Genomic DNA, 17500 nt, shown 5'->3' with positions numbered 1-17500 from the left:
TTAAGGAAATCAATAGACTCAGTGAGCTAAAGCCATATTGCAAGATAAACTGGCCAGAGTGCCACTTTGTCAAATAGATTTTCGTTTTCTCGGCTAGATAAAGACGGTTTCAAAACGGGGCAAACGTGTTGCAACCAAGGTTTAAAAAGTATGTGGCCTTCAAACAGTCTGCTTGTTCCTACTGCGAAGCTGGATAAACATACTTTAAAAACGATAAGATGGCTTAGAATTGATTGGGCTCTCAGATTTTGCGGACAGTGGATTTCTTGGTTGGGTCCCAGGCAAAAGGCAGAACAAAACCCGATGCGTTCTGAAGACAAAAAATGTACTTGGGAGAAGGGGTTAAATCATCTTGAGAAGGGGGGCTTTGGGGCCAGTGTCAGTTGGTGCTTGACTTTAAAAAAGAAAGGAAGAAAGAAATCTTTATTCATGCTGACCTGATGGGCAACAGACCTTCTTGCCAAAATCCAAAAGCCAAACTCTCTAGTGGGTTTGGGATCAGAGGTTTCAGCTGGCGGAAGCCCGCTCCAGTTCTGGGCGCACCGCGCAATGTCATGTTAATGCGCAAGGGCTGGGGGTGGGGGATGGACACAGGGGCCCCCAGGATTCTCCCGGCCAGACTGAAAGAGCTGCAGGGATAATTAGAAAAAGTGGAAAAAGGAAAGCATGTCTCTCCGTCTGTCACTGCGGCGGGGACAGACACTGAGCCCCTGGCAGGACATTTCCGAGTTAACCAGCCTGATGTCCCCCAGTGCCGCACCAGGCCATCCACGTGCCGGTGGAGGAGCCAAACCATGAGACACGGGGGGCCTGGGCCACTGGAGGGAATGTAATAAAAAGAAGGCAGTCACATGGAAACCGCAAGAGGGAGGTTAAGGATCCACCTTGAGTGGACAGTGGAACTCCATGAAAAAGCATCATAAGTGGGCTGCGGGCTGCAGCACGGGTGGTGAGAGGCTGCTCCGTGCCATCACCCTTGCGTGGGCCTCTCAGACAGCGGGAAGGAAGCTCAGTGGCATGCGTGAGCATTTTCTTGGTTTCCTCACCTGACTTGAGTGTTTCTCTTTTCAAAGTGGCTCTTTAGAAGATATAGAACGCACCATAAAATGTCTACACCCTTAAGATGCCGAGAACATCTGTACTGATTAAAAACATCGTAAGATTGTCAACAAATGTGCTAGAGTTGAGCATTTTGAACCAACTTTGTGACTTTCGGTAATAAAAAAGAATGTCTTAACATCTACTCTACCTGGTAATAATTTGTGTATACTTTTTCAACAGCGACATTCCGTTGGTAGCGCTGTGTAGAGATGTCAGGATAAATAAAGCCATTTCTCCCATAACCTGAGAAAAGGAGGTACTATATACTAAACTCTTATGATAGAGTTTATAATAAACTCTATGACACTGTCAACATTTGGGGCTGAAATTTGGTTCACAGAGTATGACTAAAATGGCTTGGAAGTCTTGGTGGTGCACGTGTCACGAAAACACAATGATTGTCAGGTCATTTCTGGTGACGGAGTCCATTCTCCTGCCCTCCCAAACTCTGCACATGTTTCAAAGAGTGACTCCGAGTTTTAGCACACAAAACAAACAAATGAAAAAAATTAACCAGAAGGAAAATCTAGGACAAAGTATGAAAAACTAAAGCCTCATACTGTCCCCAATCTCTGCACCCCCCAGATACTATGAAAAGACTCTTAAACCTTAAAAACGACTGGAAGCCTTCTGCTGGAATTATGCATCTGGTGGGCTCTTCAGGTAAGAGCTGGACCGAGACTATTTCATCAATGAATCGGAGTTTTGGAACCTCAGGACCAGGAGAGGGTTTATATTCTCCAGAAGAGTGAAAAAACCAGAGCTGGGCATTAGCCATCTTTCTCTGAAAAGGACTACTGGACGGTAAAGACATAAGTTTTGTGGGCGACATTCTGTCTCTGTTGCACGTTCTTCTTCTTGTTCACAACTTTTTAAAAATATAGAAGCCATTCTGAGCGGGGAGTCATAAAAAGGAGGCTACGGGCCAGATTTGGCCCGTACATCCATAGTTTGCCAACCTCTGCTCTTAGCCAAACTTGAGGGCTAGCCGTTCTCCTGAATGCACTTTCATTCTTCACTAATCCTGTGTGCCCCACCGGATAAGCACACTCCTTGCTCTTGCTGGGTGGCTGGGATCGATTCACCCAAATTCAACCTGCGATGTCACACCATTCTGCAGATGCATTTAAGGCTGCCGGTGTCTACGAGATTAGAGCTAAACCATGCCCAGAGACGGTCAAGGACTAGGAAGGCTTCGGTTTTGTTCTGCCTTGATGGAGAGCTTTCTGGGAGGAAGCTTCCTGCCAGTAAATATTCAAATGTACAAGATGGAGGGGTCTGTACCTCCTTCACAAGACATCAAATGAGCCAGCTCGATGCTTAGATTTAAAAAAATAAGCAGCATACCAGTCATCATGCCATGTTAACTAACTTCCCTTCAAGGCAGCCCCACGAATTATGTGCCACTGGCATCCGAGTTCAAGACAGGCTGATTGTGCTTAAAGTTTAACTTTTGCTACAATTACTGGGTGAGGTGGTAAGATAAATAGGGTCAAGCTTGGTGCCATTCTTGGACGGGCGATTATCCAAAAACAACAAGACATAAACTCTCCAATATTGCACAAAAGGAAGCTGGGGCACAGATAATCCACAGTTACTCCTGTTTCGTTCGAGAATGCATTACGTGATTGTTTTCTGCAGCAGGTTTATCTTTGTAATTAAGCTTTGCCGAAGCTAACATGGAAACTGGTCTGCGTTGCCCTGTGTTCCTGCGGATGGAGCATGTGAGAGAGGAGCCTGGGGGGAAACTATTGGGAAGCAGAGTTCAGGCAGGACGATGAGAACAGCACCGCTCCCCGTGAGCGCCGGCAAAGGCACTGTGAGATGCGGGTGATAATCAAAAGAGTGCTTCCAAGAACAACTGCATCCTGGGAGAGACTGGCACTTGGCTAACAATAGAGGAAGCATCCAAAATCGCATCCGGGCTGCTTTGAGAAAGGACTGGGATTAAACACCCCAGTCCCATCTTCTGGTTTGGACTAAAAGATCTTTGTTCTGTCAGATAAATTCTATTTTGTGCTTCTAGAGTATTCTATTGGCCTCTCCTCCACAATTACCCTTTGCAAAACGAAGGATGAGCTGTATTTCAAAGCAACCGTAGGGCTTGTGAATGGCTTTGAAATGCCTTTTTCAAAACAGGTAAATAGTTTGGAGAAGGGCAGAAACAGATTCCGGAATGGCCCCAGGGGGCCTCTGGGAGCCCCCTCCGCCCATGCCAACGGCTAACTGCACTTGGAGGTAACATTCACGGTGGGGAGACTTAGGGTGGTGTCCAGGCCTGGCCCTTGCAATGGCCCTGCTGAAAGGCACTTACAGGAGTCCACATGAAGATGATCTTGTATACCTTCAGGTCACCGAAAATGATACATCTTTGAAAATTGTCTCCATATTCAAGGAAACACGGGGTCCTTGAAACCAGAGCCTCTCCTCTTCTTCTACCTACTTCTGCTTCTGGTTGTTTCTCTGCCTTTAGCGCCACTCAAAACCCCACACGTGTTCTCAGTCAACATTATTATTACCTTTTACTAAAAGTCACTTCTAGAACCAGATTTTACTTTAAAATGTTATGGTGGCCCCCTCCCCCACCAAATAAAAAAGAGAAGTCGGGACTATGACCATAGAAAGACAAAAAAATTCGTATCCAAATGACTTGTGGGAAGTCAACCACACACATGAGCACATACAAAATCCCAGCGGAAAAGACTTTCCCCATGGAGACTGCCGCCATGTTGGGAAAACGCCTTACGAGAAAAGGTGGTATTGCTTTTGCAAAAATTACCAGCCAAGCCTGGGAAGGAAGGTAGTTGTCTGAATCAACTCTTTTCTGTCCTGAAAGGAGGGAGGTATGGTAGATTAAACAGAGGCCAATGCGTATCACAAATGCCAATGGTCTGGGTTGATGCAGGGCATACAGGAAGCTGTGTGGGAACAGGTACACCGACGTCCGTCAGTCTGTCCAGTTCCATACCATCTCCCAGAAAACCCACTTGCATGAGGGCCTCAAGGACAAATGTCCTCATTGTTTGGCTACCGTAGTCAACACAACAAAGAAAGTGAGCAGCAAGTATCATGACTAGTGCCAATGCAGTCAACAAATGTTTATGAATTTAAAAAATTAGTCCCTATAATCTCAGCAAGGGAGTTGCCACATCTCCAAGGGCACCGCTGAGATTTAGATCTGCGCAGAGGGCCTTGGGAGAACACTGAAATGGGCACCCGCGAGATGTTCGCTGAGATAATTAAGCCACAGCAGAGCCACGAGGGTGGAGGTGGCCCCGCGTGGACGCCATCTGCATTCCTAGGGGCTCCACAATCACTGCTTAAAGCTTTGCACCATGCCCAGGATTTATTTAGAGGATGCAGAATGTCTTTATTCTAAAATCACAGAATTTCAGAGACAGAACAAAGCTCTGTGTTTAATTGTGTCGCTTTCCAGGTGAGCGCAGTAGAGCCCCCAAAAGGCAGGTGTTGCCAGAATCAGACCCTCCAATCTCGTGCCCCCTGCACCATACCCCACCACCTCACCACTGCTTTTCTCATCTAGAACCCATGACTCCAGAATCCTGGAGCTGCTCTGGGCTGGTGTCACCTACAATGCCACACGCGGGGCAGGGGGGGATCATCTTCTCTTTTTAAAACCAGTTTTGCATTGACTCTTTGTCCCAATTCTGACGAGAAATCTCTCCTCGCTCGTTTGTTTGTTTGCCTCCGTAGGGCCAGCAGGAAATGGTGCAATAGTTGAGCTACTGATAACGGCAACGAGGGACCTTTTACTTGGCTCTAGGAATTAATAAAAGCAAATACTTGTACGTCACTTACTTTGTGCTAATATAGTCGTGCGTATTTGTGTCTTTCTCAAGACCACTCTGTGAGATAGTTGCTATTATTTTTCCCATTTTAGAGATGAGCAGACGGAGGCCCAGAGAGCAAGTAAGACATTTGCCAAGGTTGCCACACTAGAAAGTGGCAGAGCTGGGATTTGATCCCGGGAACCGGTTCTGGGCTGCATGCTCTTAGTTTGGCTCTACTCTATCATTAGTTCAGGACCACTGACGTGGCAACGACTCCCCAAAAGATTTCCTTTTTCAGATTTCAAGGTGATGCTTTTATATAAAATAACGCACATTTTGTTTCCTGCCTGAGAATAGTTTAGAGACCAGAGGTTTCTTGCTGCAGTTATCATTTTTATAGGCTCAAATCCAAGACTAAGGCCATGTCTTCGTGATCTCAAACACTCCCATGCTTCATCTCCAAAATCACTGACAACATTTGGACAGTATGGTGGATCTGCCCATTTTTTATTGGGCTGGGATATGCCCTGTAGACACACTCAGATCTGCCAGAATGCTTGCCAAGAGGCTCATAAATTGGTCTCATGGGATCATTTTAACCAAAAAGTGCTGACTGAGAAGCTACTCAAGAAATCCAACTTCTGAGGATCGACTTTTGGGACAATCCAAACAAATCCCACTGGGCATGTATGAGAGAGTTATAATCGCCAAAGCGTGGTGTGGCTGCCCACAGCTGGATTTCTGTCCCCTCGTCTGGTAACTGCGCTGTCCCTCACGAAGACATAGTCACGCCGGAAGCGCATTACCCAAGGGCAGCTAAAATGATCAGGGGCAGCCCACTTACTGTATGAGATTAGACTTTTAAAAAGGATTAGAGCCCCTTAATCTGGAGAGATGAAGATTAAGAGGGAGGAATGATCAAAGTCTACAAAATGAGAAAGGAAATGGAGAATATGGCCACAGTTCTGTTCACAAATCCCAGGGTATTATAACAAGGGATATCCGTTTGGAGTTCCAGGGAAATCACTTTAAGAGCCATAAAAAGAAGATACAATTTTCACAGCAGGTAATAAATTTAGAGAATTATTATCTTGAGGAGTGGTATACTCTGAGAACGCAGTTAGGTTTAAAAAGAAGGTTTAAATAAACCCATGCGTGATAAAACCATAATGAGCTAATACTGGAAGGTTGGGGATGTTCTGGGGACATCCTGAGCCTTTTGAAAATGATTCCACCAGCGACGGGTACCAGCCTCTCCTGACGGGCTCCCCGCCTGGGGCTGGGTGGCTTCCTGATCTGACCACCTCTCCCTTCACTTGGCCAGCCAGGTTATTCCTAAAATTCAGAATGGGGCTCAGTGACTGGAAAGCTTAAGGACCTGGCACAATATGACAACTCATTCCTTGGAGGGAGTTCTCTTTATTCCTTACTGATGTCTTTGTCCTAGTGTCTGACTGTGATTCCCATAAAAATATGAACTTAATCCTTAAAACAAACCAAAAAAATCTGTTTTACTCAAAGATAGAGACATTAAAACATCTTATGTTGCAGTGGTTGGGGGATAAAAACTGGTTAAACTCTCCCCTGGGGAGGCTACTCATTGTACGCTAACACAGACCAAGTAATTCAAATTTAAGGGGGGAATTAAACACCTCGATTACGCAGCACCCTTCACAGCCCAAGATATTAAACTCTGAAATTTACTGCAATGAATAGAGAAGCCTGCACCCCTGAACGAACGCTATGGCTCTGTGAAATATACAGAACACAACTTAAGAGAAAAGTTTTAGCTCCTTTTCCCAAAGAGCCAAGTGTTAATCACTTTAAATATCTAATAATAGGTCATTGTTGGGGGCTGGGGAGGTTAGGGCCACAGAAAGAGGCAGGGGGGTTTGGTAGGGGGTAGAGTGGAGATGAAGATTCCATTCAGAGAAAAGGAACCTTCAGACAACTGTAACATGCACAGTGAAGCGTGAAGAATCTTTTCTGTACTCACATTTGAGACTGCTTTCTGAAAATTGGTAAGATGTGGCAATGTGTAGAAGCAAATAAAGGAACTAAGGGGAGGAAAGGGGTGGGGACGGAGGAGAAAGGCGTCTGTCCAACAAGCAGTATCTAAGAACTCCCCATCCCAACCCTCTCTACTGTCATAAACTGGAGGCTGTCCCTTGCCATCTATTCGAATTCCAAGTTTGAAAATGTTAGTCCTCACGCGGGGGAAGCCATTCGAAGTCACTGTTCACTTGGGGAATGGAAAAGTGGGAAGGTGGCAAGGGGTGGGGATGGGTTAAGGGGTAGAGTCACCCCGTTTCTCGGTGTAGACTTCAGAGTGATTTGGGCAAGAAAACTGGGACATCTGGAGTTCAGAAGTCGAGGAAAATGGGGAAGAACCGGGAAGATGAATACATGATCATCAGCTACACAAAAGAACGGAGCAAAAAGAAGCCTGGATTTGGGCACTCGCGTCTGGCAAGGAGGCCGGCAGCAGGGCTAATGAAGCATTTGCGGTGTGGGACGTTTGCCAGCACAACAAAGAAGATGTGCTTGGGCTCTGCAGATGTGCCAGGGCCCCCAGAGCAAAATAATGACATAATNGGGGGGCCTGTAATACACACACAGGGACCACTCGCCACAGCCCATGGCGGCTGCTGCCCCCGGGCTGGGGACGCAGGCAGAGCTACCCACCTATCTGTCTCTGGCTGGATCTTAAATCCGAAGGTCGGGTTCGGCCCCACCATTTGGTGGGGGTCTCTCGTGCCACCCAAGTGACTCCTGAAGAGGTACCAGAAATCGGAAAAGCTGGAGAGAGCTTGAGACTGGTGGAAAAGAGCCGCATAAAAGGAAGCAGGAGAAGGGGGGACAGGAAGGAAAACTCCCCCACCTTCTGCTAAGTTCTGCGCTCGAACTTTCGCGAACCTGACCCTGGCCATGCCACCTGAGGTACAATATTCTCATGGATGGCGATGTTACATGCTGTCAAGAAAAGGCGAGAAAGTGTGTGGGGGAGCTGAGGTGGGGGACACAAACTCGCAGCGAAGGGTCCCCCTTGGTGTGAGCGCAAGAGCATCACTCGGGCAGGAGGAAACGGCCCCTGCCCATTTGAAATGAGGTCTCTTCAGAGGGCCCGGCACCTGCCTGTGGCTCCCGCTTGCTAAGGTGGGTGTGTTAGTACAGCTGTCTAGCTTTTAAGTGACTTTTGTCAGTTTGAAAGTGAAAGTCTGTTTGAGGAGCTGCTGGAACAATAGCCCAGAGCCCGGAAGAAGAGCTCGCGGCACAAAGGACTCAGACTACACTCGTGTCCCTTTTCACTGCCTCTGATGAAAGATTCATAAGAATAACTTTAATTTTTTATGACCCCCTTTTTGGTATGACTATATTAGTTGTGTCAACTTCCATACACAGGTTCTTTTTAAATACCCAAAGGTCCGTTGGTGGAAGTTGTTCAAGGAGCTACGGGGGCCGATGCCCTTATGGGTCCCTTCCTCCAGGACAGACTGCTCTGAGACACACAGATTTCCTTTCTATACAGTTCCCTTCAGCCTCGATGTCACTGCAAACACTAGGGCGAGGTGATCCGAAAGCTTTCTAACGTGCCAATTCAGCCTCTCTTTGGAAGAACAATTATATTTGTTTTTCTTGGCTTCACCCTATTTAACAGGAACAGAAGTATAATAATCATTAATGACCCTCCTTCTCCTTTACTTCTCAGATAGCTGTCTCCACGTTGCATCTTTACTTTGTGTCTCAGCCAAAAGCAGGGTGGGGGGGGCGTTGGGGGGCCTGGCCACACAGATTGTACGTGTTTTATGTCATGTTACCAAATAGTCCCCAAGATTGGCTTAAGGCAACCTTGAAGGTGACACAGTATTTCTGAACCAGAATTATCTACTTTCAAGAACCAAAGCCCTATGCTTCCCCAAAAAGGATGTTGGCAAAAATACCCGATGCTTGCAAATTTGCAGAGATCCTTAAGAGAAATGAGTGGAGGGGCACTATATTTTCCTGCCCCACGGCTGAAAAGAGAACCAAACAATTACGGTGAAATAAAATCCGGGGAGTGGGAAGATGAGGAAATTTGCTTTCAAATACTCTCCACCGTGTGTAAAGGGATCACCAACTTCCGAACACACTTTAGGTTGCTCAATGAGTCTGTTTAATCTAGACGGAATAAACAGGCTCGCTTCCAAAAGGCTGTTAGAACTTCTTCAGACGGTTCATCTCTGGCGGGCCCAACACAACGCCAGCATCCCACCCAGAGCTCCGACCACCACCAGCCGCTCGCTCTCTGCAGAGAACCTGCCCCCTTTCCCCTCCTGATAACCCTTTGTGGGACGAAGAAAAAGAGCAGAGCAGGGAGGGGGAAGTGAATGGCAGACAATAGGCATCACTCCGCGCACTGTCTCTGAACTTCGCTCATCTCTGAAGGACAATTAATTATGAAGGCCTTAGGGGTAGGTCGAAGCAAGGGAAAACCCACTACCATGTCTGCAACGCGGCTGCCACCTCTGTGTTTGCTAAATGGCTTCTCCTGTTGGGGTACAGCCACCGAGAGAGCCAATAGATCATGGGGGGGGGGGCGGGGAGGGAGGAAAGCAAAAGATTTTTTTTTTGTGTGTGCGTCTGCCCTTGTATAATTCTATTCTCACTGTGAACTCATCCATACACAAAACACAAGGACAATTTTTTTTTTTTTTTAAAGAGAGAAAAGCCACAGGGTGTGTTGCAGCAGAAACGGCCTCTCGGTGGTGTGTTAAAAAGGATGGTCTTTTCACCAAATCATTTCACAGAGGCAAAACAGACAAACACAAAGGGCTGAGGCTTTTTCTCCGACATTAAATGGAGTAACTGGTAAGGTCAGACATATGATACCTAAAGACATGAATCTGTGAACTCTTGAAGTCAAAAGGCCTCTCTGTGCTGAGGAACAATCTTTCAAAGGAAATAGATCATAGAACTCCACTGAATCCGCTTTAAACTTTATGAAGCAGGAGGAGAAAAAGTTCTAAGTAGGGAAGCTTGACAGAAGGGCCTTGAACTATTTTCTGAAGGAAAGATGAGACCCTCCCTAGGCTGCCACAAAACATTTTTTTTTTCTAAAGGCTCCTCTGAACTTTGATATGTGCCAAGACACTGCCATTGAAAACTGTATAATTATGTGCTATCGCCACTGTAGAAAATGCTTTGTTCACCCCAACAAAGGACAATAAGCAAAGTAAAGCGACGTTACACTGTATCTTTTTCTTTAAGAATGTTGAGAAAGGTCATGGAATGCTATAACTAATAAAGCTGTTGAGTAAGGAGGTTTTAAAGCTGATCTTACTGGGCTCGAATGTAACCCAATGACAAAAAAGACGCAGGGAGCTAAAAATGCAATGACATTACCAAACAGATGAGAAATCAATGGGCCCGCTTCATTATACTGATCAACACCTTGAATCCCTAAAGGACACACGGTGCAGAACCGAAGCTCTGGTCCGCACACAATCCCGCCTCTGCCCTACCTGCCCCCCCAACCCCAGCTCTTCAAGCCCACCTTGAAGCCCGGCGTCTTTACCGGTCTCTCCTTCCCTGTTCAGGCCATCATTCCGTACAGGAATGCGTTCCCAGACAGCCGTGTGTGTACGTATATTTAGAGAACATTCATTTAGTCTCTTAAAAGATCAATTTGGCTTGTCAGTGGCGGGACTGGCAGGGGAAGAAATGCTAAGAGTCTCTNACCGAGGGCGTGTGTCATGTGATCATTCAAACGGCTCGGCGGCTCTGTGGCCAAAAGACTGCAAGAGCAGTAAAAGGTTTTCACTCATGTGCCAGTTTTCCAAGCGATCGCTCATATTTAAGTATCTATTTGGAGCAGAGGGAAGCGCTTCCTCAATCCACCTGTCCTCATTTTTCTTTAAAGAGATGACAACGTGAATGAGAGATTTCCAAATATGTTAAATCTCCCTCAATGTGTGTTGGGTGGGGAGCGGGTGGGTTGGCCATGGGGCATGCCGGGTGGAGAGAGTGTATTCAGCACGTGTGTTTCAGAGGGTGTGCGCCGGGGGCTGTGTGTGTGTGTGTGTGTGTGCGCGCGCGCCTGTGTGTGTGAGGGGTGCTGCTTTTCAATTTTCTCTTGAAGCAGAAGGCGAGACAACCCAGAAGCGGGTCTGCGGAAGCACCCTCCTTGCCTGTCATGTGACACCAAGAAAAACGTCGAAGCCCAGGCTCTGTGGTGGAGCATCTGCCTGGCGGGATATCAGTGCCTTGGGAAATGGTACGTACAAGCCTGCTAATCAGCGAATCAGGTTCCCCATTCTGTTTATTTCTAAGCCTTCCATCCTGGGCCCTTAGTGAGGGCCAGTGGAGGCCGGTGTGTCTCACAGGGCACGTGGACCCTGCCCACAGATAAGTGGCTGCCATCAGTAGGTCCATGGGGGACGCAGGCCGACCGCCGAAGGGGCCGAGCTGCCCTCTGGCGCTGGACAAAGCCAGAAAGCGCTCAGTGAGGCCTTGGAGATCGGCAGCCATCGTTCCCTCCCTTCCTGCCCAAGTGGTGAGGGAAACCAAAAAGTAATAAAATCCAGCTCGTATGCCCCTAAAGTCAGAAGTATCAGCACGATTTAAAAACTGGGAAGGAATCCCAACCCTCCCATCCCTCCCCATAAAAAAAAAAATGTTGGAACCCCTTCAAAGTGAAGTGCGAATGGAGCACGGAAATACATCCCATAACACCTGGAAAGACAAATTTATTGTTGCCAATCTCATTAAACGTGAGAAGTAGGAGTGAAACAAGCAGCCTGTAATTAAACACCCCTCTCCTGCACCCCTTCGCAAACTCACCTTCAGAAGCGAGACGCCCCACCCCGGGCGAGGTGGCCAACTTGCTCCCCTTCAGCCCAAGCGGACGGGGCGCTGGTGCCCCGCCCCCTCAGTGTCTTGTCCCGCTTCCCCTGGGTCTTCTCAAGCTCTCACCACACTGAGCCTGGTGCTGTGCCAAGAATCTTGGCCATTGTGTAAACTGATACAAAAGGCAGAGCAAGCTCTCCTGTCACTTAGAAGGCCCTGACTCATAAAGGCCAGGAAACGCAGGGTCTAGAGGAGGAGAGAGATTCAGGCCACTCCCTCCTCGAGAGTGATAAAGCTTCCCCATCTGCTTCATTTTCCTGTAGGCCAGGGGTCAGCAACCACTCTGGCCTTGAGAGCCAGGAGCAGCAGGGGTGGGAGGGGGACGGTGCTGAGCAGTGACAGAGGTGCCACCAGTCAGCTTGTGACAGAGGCGGACACAGACGGAGCAGAAAGCTGAAGAAGGACAAGCAGCAGAAGGGAAAGAAGGAAGGAGAGAGTCCTAGTGAAGGAGGGAAAGCCTCAGCCTCGTTCTCCCTCACCCCCCTCTCTCCCTGCCTCTACCTGTTCCCACTAGTTCAGACTTACTTTAAAAACAGTAGAAAGCTTTAGGCAAACTAAACTTTTTCTCACATGGACATCTCTATCATTATTCTCGCTCACATTAAATCAGTTAATATTGGTAAGACAGTTAGAAGAACGCTCAGGACATAATCAATAAACGTTAGCTATCTTGTTATTGTTAACAAACCACAGATTGAGAGATTTTAAGATGTAATCAATAAGCTGTTTTATTACTTGACCAGCTAATACTCAGTTGGGTTAATATATTCCTTTAAATTGATCGGATCTTTGGGCATCGGGTAGACAAAACTTCGAAGTCCCTCTACTCTGCTTCACCTCCATTTAAAAATTAGAAAAGAGGGGCGCCTGGGTGGCTCAGTCAGTAAAGCTTCTCTGACTCTTGATTTCATCTCGGGTCACAGTCTCGCAGCTCATGAGTTCAAGTCCCACATCAGGCTCTGTACTGACAGTTTGGAGCCTACTTGGGATTCTCTCTTTCTCCTTCTCTCTGCCCCTCCCCGGCTCATGCTCTCTCCCTCTCTATTAAAAAAAGAAAGAAAGAAAGGAAAGAAAGAAAGAAAGAAGAAAGAAAGAAAGAAAGAAAGAAAGAAAGAAAGAAAGAAAGAAAGAAAGAAAGAAAGAAAGAAAGAAAGAAAGAAAGAAAGAAGAAAAAAATGGAAAAGAAACAAGGCATCCTGTTTCCTACATGGCCATCCTCTTCATTTGCTCCTATTAGATTACGAATTCACTTTGCTTGATCTTAAGAGGAGAGACTTACATAAAAAGGGCAAGCAGTGCACAGAGTATCTGTTGAGATATACAGCATGACGTGCTGGGTCTACTTAAGGCTCATGGCCCGGCCCATGGTGGTAAAGCTACACTGATAAGACCAGTGGCTTTTTAAGCATGTCGCTTAAGCATGGACCTCCGTGCACGAGTGCACAGAAAAGAAGGGGCTGTCCTATCTGAAGCTCTAGTTAGTAGGTGCANATATACAGCATGACGTGCTGGGTCTACTTAAGGCTCATGGCCCGGCCCATGGTGGTAAAGCTACACTGATAAGACCAGTGGCTTTTTAAGCATGTCGCTTAAGCATGGACCTCCGTGCACGAGTGCACAGAAAAGAAGGGGCTGTGCTGTCCTATCTGAAGCTCTAGTTAGTAGGTGCGCCAAGCTGGGAGGCTAAATTAAAAGCTATTTAGTGATCGTATGTAGCGGTGGGTATGCGTATGTGCATACGTGCAGGGGAGAGGACAGGTCAGAATCCATGCTCCTGGCATTTCTTCTTACCACATTTCTGGAAAGATCCTAGTTTTTACTGAAGAAGGAAAAGACCCAGAATAGACCAAGAACTTGTCTGAAGTCACATGAGAAGTGACAAAACTGCTCCCTGGGCCCCATACTCCTTGCGCTGAAGCAGTCTTAAAATAGACACTGCAGATAAAGGAGAGGTGGCCTGGCTGGAAGTGGATATGATTCACAAAGGGAGAAATATCAGATGTTAATCATATTAAAGGAGGATTTAGATGATGCTAAATGGAGCAGCTTGCCGAGTATCTCTTGATGCCAGCCACCCCTGTTTGTGTCATTCTGGTCCCTGTGCCGTGAGCAGGGGATTAAATTCCACCCAGGTAAGGGTTAGAAAACCCTAAAAATCCTACTGTGCTCTGTAAGGATTTGTCCCCTCGAGACTATCACACAGCAAAAACACGGAACTCATCGCACAAACCTTGGGCAATTCTTTCATGAAGGCTGACGCACAGTGCCAAACAAATATTTGCCGTTATCAGCCGTAAAGAGTTCACTAGCACACAGTTGAATTGTCTCTAGGTCAAGTGTAGAGCAACAGATTTACCAGAAAGGGGGAGAAAAAGAAATGAAACTCTTAATAAGATTTCTTTAAGATATTTAGCCAGAGTCCTACTTGTCAGTTTTCAAAGAAATTCCGCCAGGGTGTCCCATCAGGCCTGTCAACCAGAGCTCTCTTACTACACACGTTAAACACAGAGACTTTAAGATAGTGAAGCAATACCAGGAGGATCCCCACTGTTAATGTATTCAGCCAAAGAAAAACCTGTTCATAACACATTTGGCAAGAAAAACACACCAGTCTGGGACAGCAAGAGTACATCGGTGGCTTCTGGTATAACTTCCAAGGAAAGTCCCAAGGTTCAAACTTCCAAGGGAAAACCATGACTTCCTCACGGCTAAGCTTCAAACTTTGGTGCCTGGTAAGCCACCCTCACTGATCTGCACTGCTAAAAGCAGTGTGGGAAGGGCCCCCAAAGGAATGGGCAGATGGGGCGGGAGGTGGTGGGCAGGGAGGGACAAATCCTTTTATTGGCAGGGCTAGACCAAGATGCCCTTCTCTTCTTTGGAAGTTGCAGACTTCCTGGGTGTTTCTGGATGCCTATCTATGTGAGGAAAACAAGACTATTAACATAAGGTTCTGGTAGGATCAAGTGTGGGAGAAAAACAAATTTCTGTCCTCAAGATAACAACAGGAAAGGGACCAGTTTTGTCAGGCCATGGCCTGTCTACACTCACCATCGGGGGGTTCGGCCTGAAAAACCCTTGCCACGTCCCCACCTCCAGCTATTGTTGCCTGAGCCAGCAGGGCTCAGCAAAATGCCTTTGTGGGGACTGGGAGATTCGCTAGTGTTGTCTCATGGAAAGTCATCACGTTGCAATGAAAAGTGTTTGCTGAGGCACCACATTAGCCAGTAAAGAAACGCCTTACTCATAGCCACACATCTTTCACTGTTGCATAGCTATTGCTTTCAGGGACTCGTCTATACTGCTTTGCGTGTATCTAGAATACGCATGTTGTAGATGTGTGTGTGTGTGTGTGTGTGTGTGTGTGTGTGTAAGAGAGTATGAACAAAGAGCAGCATGCTTGCGAAGCTACACATATGCAAAATAAACACACTAGGTTCTGTCCCCAAAGAACAAAAACAGAAACAAAAACAAAAACAAACGATGTTGATTACTCTCTCATAATACGTGCTTGGTAAATTCTCGTACCATGTCTTTCCTGAAGGCAATAAATGAGGATTAAAGGAGAAACCACGGAATCACTCCCCCATCAACCTTTCCAGATTTTTCTAGAAAACAACTTTTATAGCTATCCTAGCACACAGCGTATGTCAGCCCAAGTGATATGCCAGACCCTAAATAGCAAAAAAGGCCTAGTAGAGTGGGGACCTCTTCTCTGGAAAAGAATCACTGTGTGTGGGTTCCTTGCTGCCGTTTTCTTTGAATTCTCCAGTTCCCTCTTTCTGTGGCCAATGGGTCTTCATGCAAAGCGGCCAAGCTGGGGAATGGGAAAGGAAGTAGAAGTGGGTCAGCTCCCCGGGACCCAGATGGGAACCACAGAAGGGGCTCCTCACTGCTGCTCTACCTCTTACCCTAGCGGGGCACGCTTGTGTGAGATAACGAGGCTAACACAGATGTGGGGGCCCTGCTAAAGAAGTCAAATTTCTTAAAAAAAGAAAAGGGAAACGACCAAACAATAAAGATGAGTTCCTACCTCAAAGTCATTTGCTTTATTGTAGTGCATGTTCAGAGCCCTGTACAGCTCACAGTCTCTGGTTATAGACAGCTCTTCAGTACTGGTGACTCCATCGTTGATGGCTTGACGTGCATACTTCTCCATCTGAATGTAGTAAAACTCGCGGAAATTGCTAAACCACTTGATGAGCTGAGAGGTAATGCATCTGTTGAACTGTCAAATTTAAATGTTGAAAAGGATAAGATCATCACCATTTTATTCATTTATTCTTTAAGCATTTTGAAGTATTTTTAAAGGTTTCCTCTCCTCCTGGCTTGGATGGGTGTGTTTTTGATTTCACCAAAATGGTGGCAAGAGGAGTGAAAGCAGTACTACATTTATAAGGGATCATAAAACCCATCAACAGTGGAAATCACATCCCAACCCTCCACATTTCAAATGGAAAACTAGCATTCTCAATCTGATTTCCTTTAAGCTGAAGATCTTAATTTAAACATTGTTCTTTATCTTTCAGTGGAACAAACTACATGTGTGTACTGCTTATGGAAATTCATTCAAACCACATAACCCTGGAAAGAGTTGTTACTTTCAAGTACAGCTTCCTCTGCTTTTCAAAAGTTTAGGTTCCGCCATCTTGCTTTTACGAAAAGATCTACATTAATGCCTGGTTTCGCGAACAGAAAGAAATCCAAAGAGGATTTTTACTTTTCAGAAAGAAAGCGACAAGGGAAAACCGCGTTCAGCATTGGTTTTGCAGCGAGCCCGTATGGAGGCAGCACACACCCCGAGCAGCAAGAGTGCCCCCCCCCCCGCCAGGCTCCTTCCCCAGGAACGAGGCTCAGCATCTCAGCATCAAGCTGCCATAGCTTTGAACTGTGTCTGTGAGCATCTGTGCTTTATTTGATTTATTTTGTGCATCTGTTATCGAGATGTGTCCTAGGGTATCAGAAAAGTTTAAGAGAGGTTATTTTTTGGGTCTGGGAACGCTCAACATTTTCCCCATATAAATTAACGGTAATTGCTTCTTTGCTTTATGTCATTTCGGCTTATGAAAAGTTTCATAAGAACATTCTACTTTTGGATAGCGGGGGGGAAACCTGTACCAGAGACGGTGAGCCACACATGACTTTACCACTAGCATGATTTCTTTTCTTAAAGAGAATTTGTGTCATCACATGATGGCCTCGTAGAGTGCTGGAAAACAGCTTTCATGCAAAAGGGGAGGAATCTGGCATTAGCTTATTTTTTGGTAAATGGGTGATCCCCAAGGCCATCCAGCTCTCACTCCCCCTTATGTCTGCACACAGTACTCACATCCGGTGGTGTCTGGTCAGACCGCCATGCTGGTTAGTACACTTCCTATGGCCGGCATTGGGTAAAACCCACGCCCCTTTCTGTTGGCGTCTATGCTGTTTGGAAAGCGTGGTTAAGACGCAGTACGCAGACGGCATAGACAGAAACTATATTGCGTTGTTTTTTTTTTAAATGTCAAGTTACCATAACATGATTAGGCTTTAAAACTTTGTTTACCAAGGTTTCCTGATGACCTTTGAAATGAAGATGTCTTCCTGGATTCACCGCAAACGATACCCTTCTTATTGACAATCCTCTGTTCACGTAAAGGACAGATGCATCTCAAGTTGCCAAGTCAAAACCAATAAATCCATAGCTTTATATCAGGCGGGCTGACAGAGCAGCCCCTCCCTCCCTC

General features: G+C 46.4%; 1 protein-coding gene across 3 annotated transcripts in view; it reads right to left on the bottom strand.

The window, feature by feature from the left end:
- Positions 1 to 17500, bottom strand: part of PROX1 (prospero homeobox 1) — a 46871-nt gene that overhangs the window by 7611 nt on the left and 21760 nt on the right. For all 3 annotated transcript variants that reach the window (XM_077763110.1, XM_077763112.1, XM_077763111.1), the window contains exon 4: positions 15808 to 16002. In XM_077763110.1, coding sequence (XP_077619236.1) covers positions 15808 to 16002 — 195 coding nt within the window. The remainder of the gene's footprint in view (positions 1 to 15807; positions 16003 to 17500) is intronic.

The sequence above is a fragment of the Crocuta crocuta genome, unplaced genomic scaffold, assembly GCF_008692635.1.
Source record: "Crocuta crocuta isolate KB4526 unplaced genomic scaffold, BGI_CrCroc_1.0 scaffold3, whole genome shotgun sequence".
NCBI lineage: Eukaryota > Metazoa > Chordata > Mammalia > Carnivora > Hyaenidae > Crocuta > Crocuta crocuta.
Note: the sequence above shows the minus strand (reverse complement) of the source record. Positions and strands in the feature narration are given on the sequence as shown.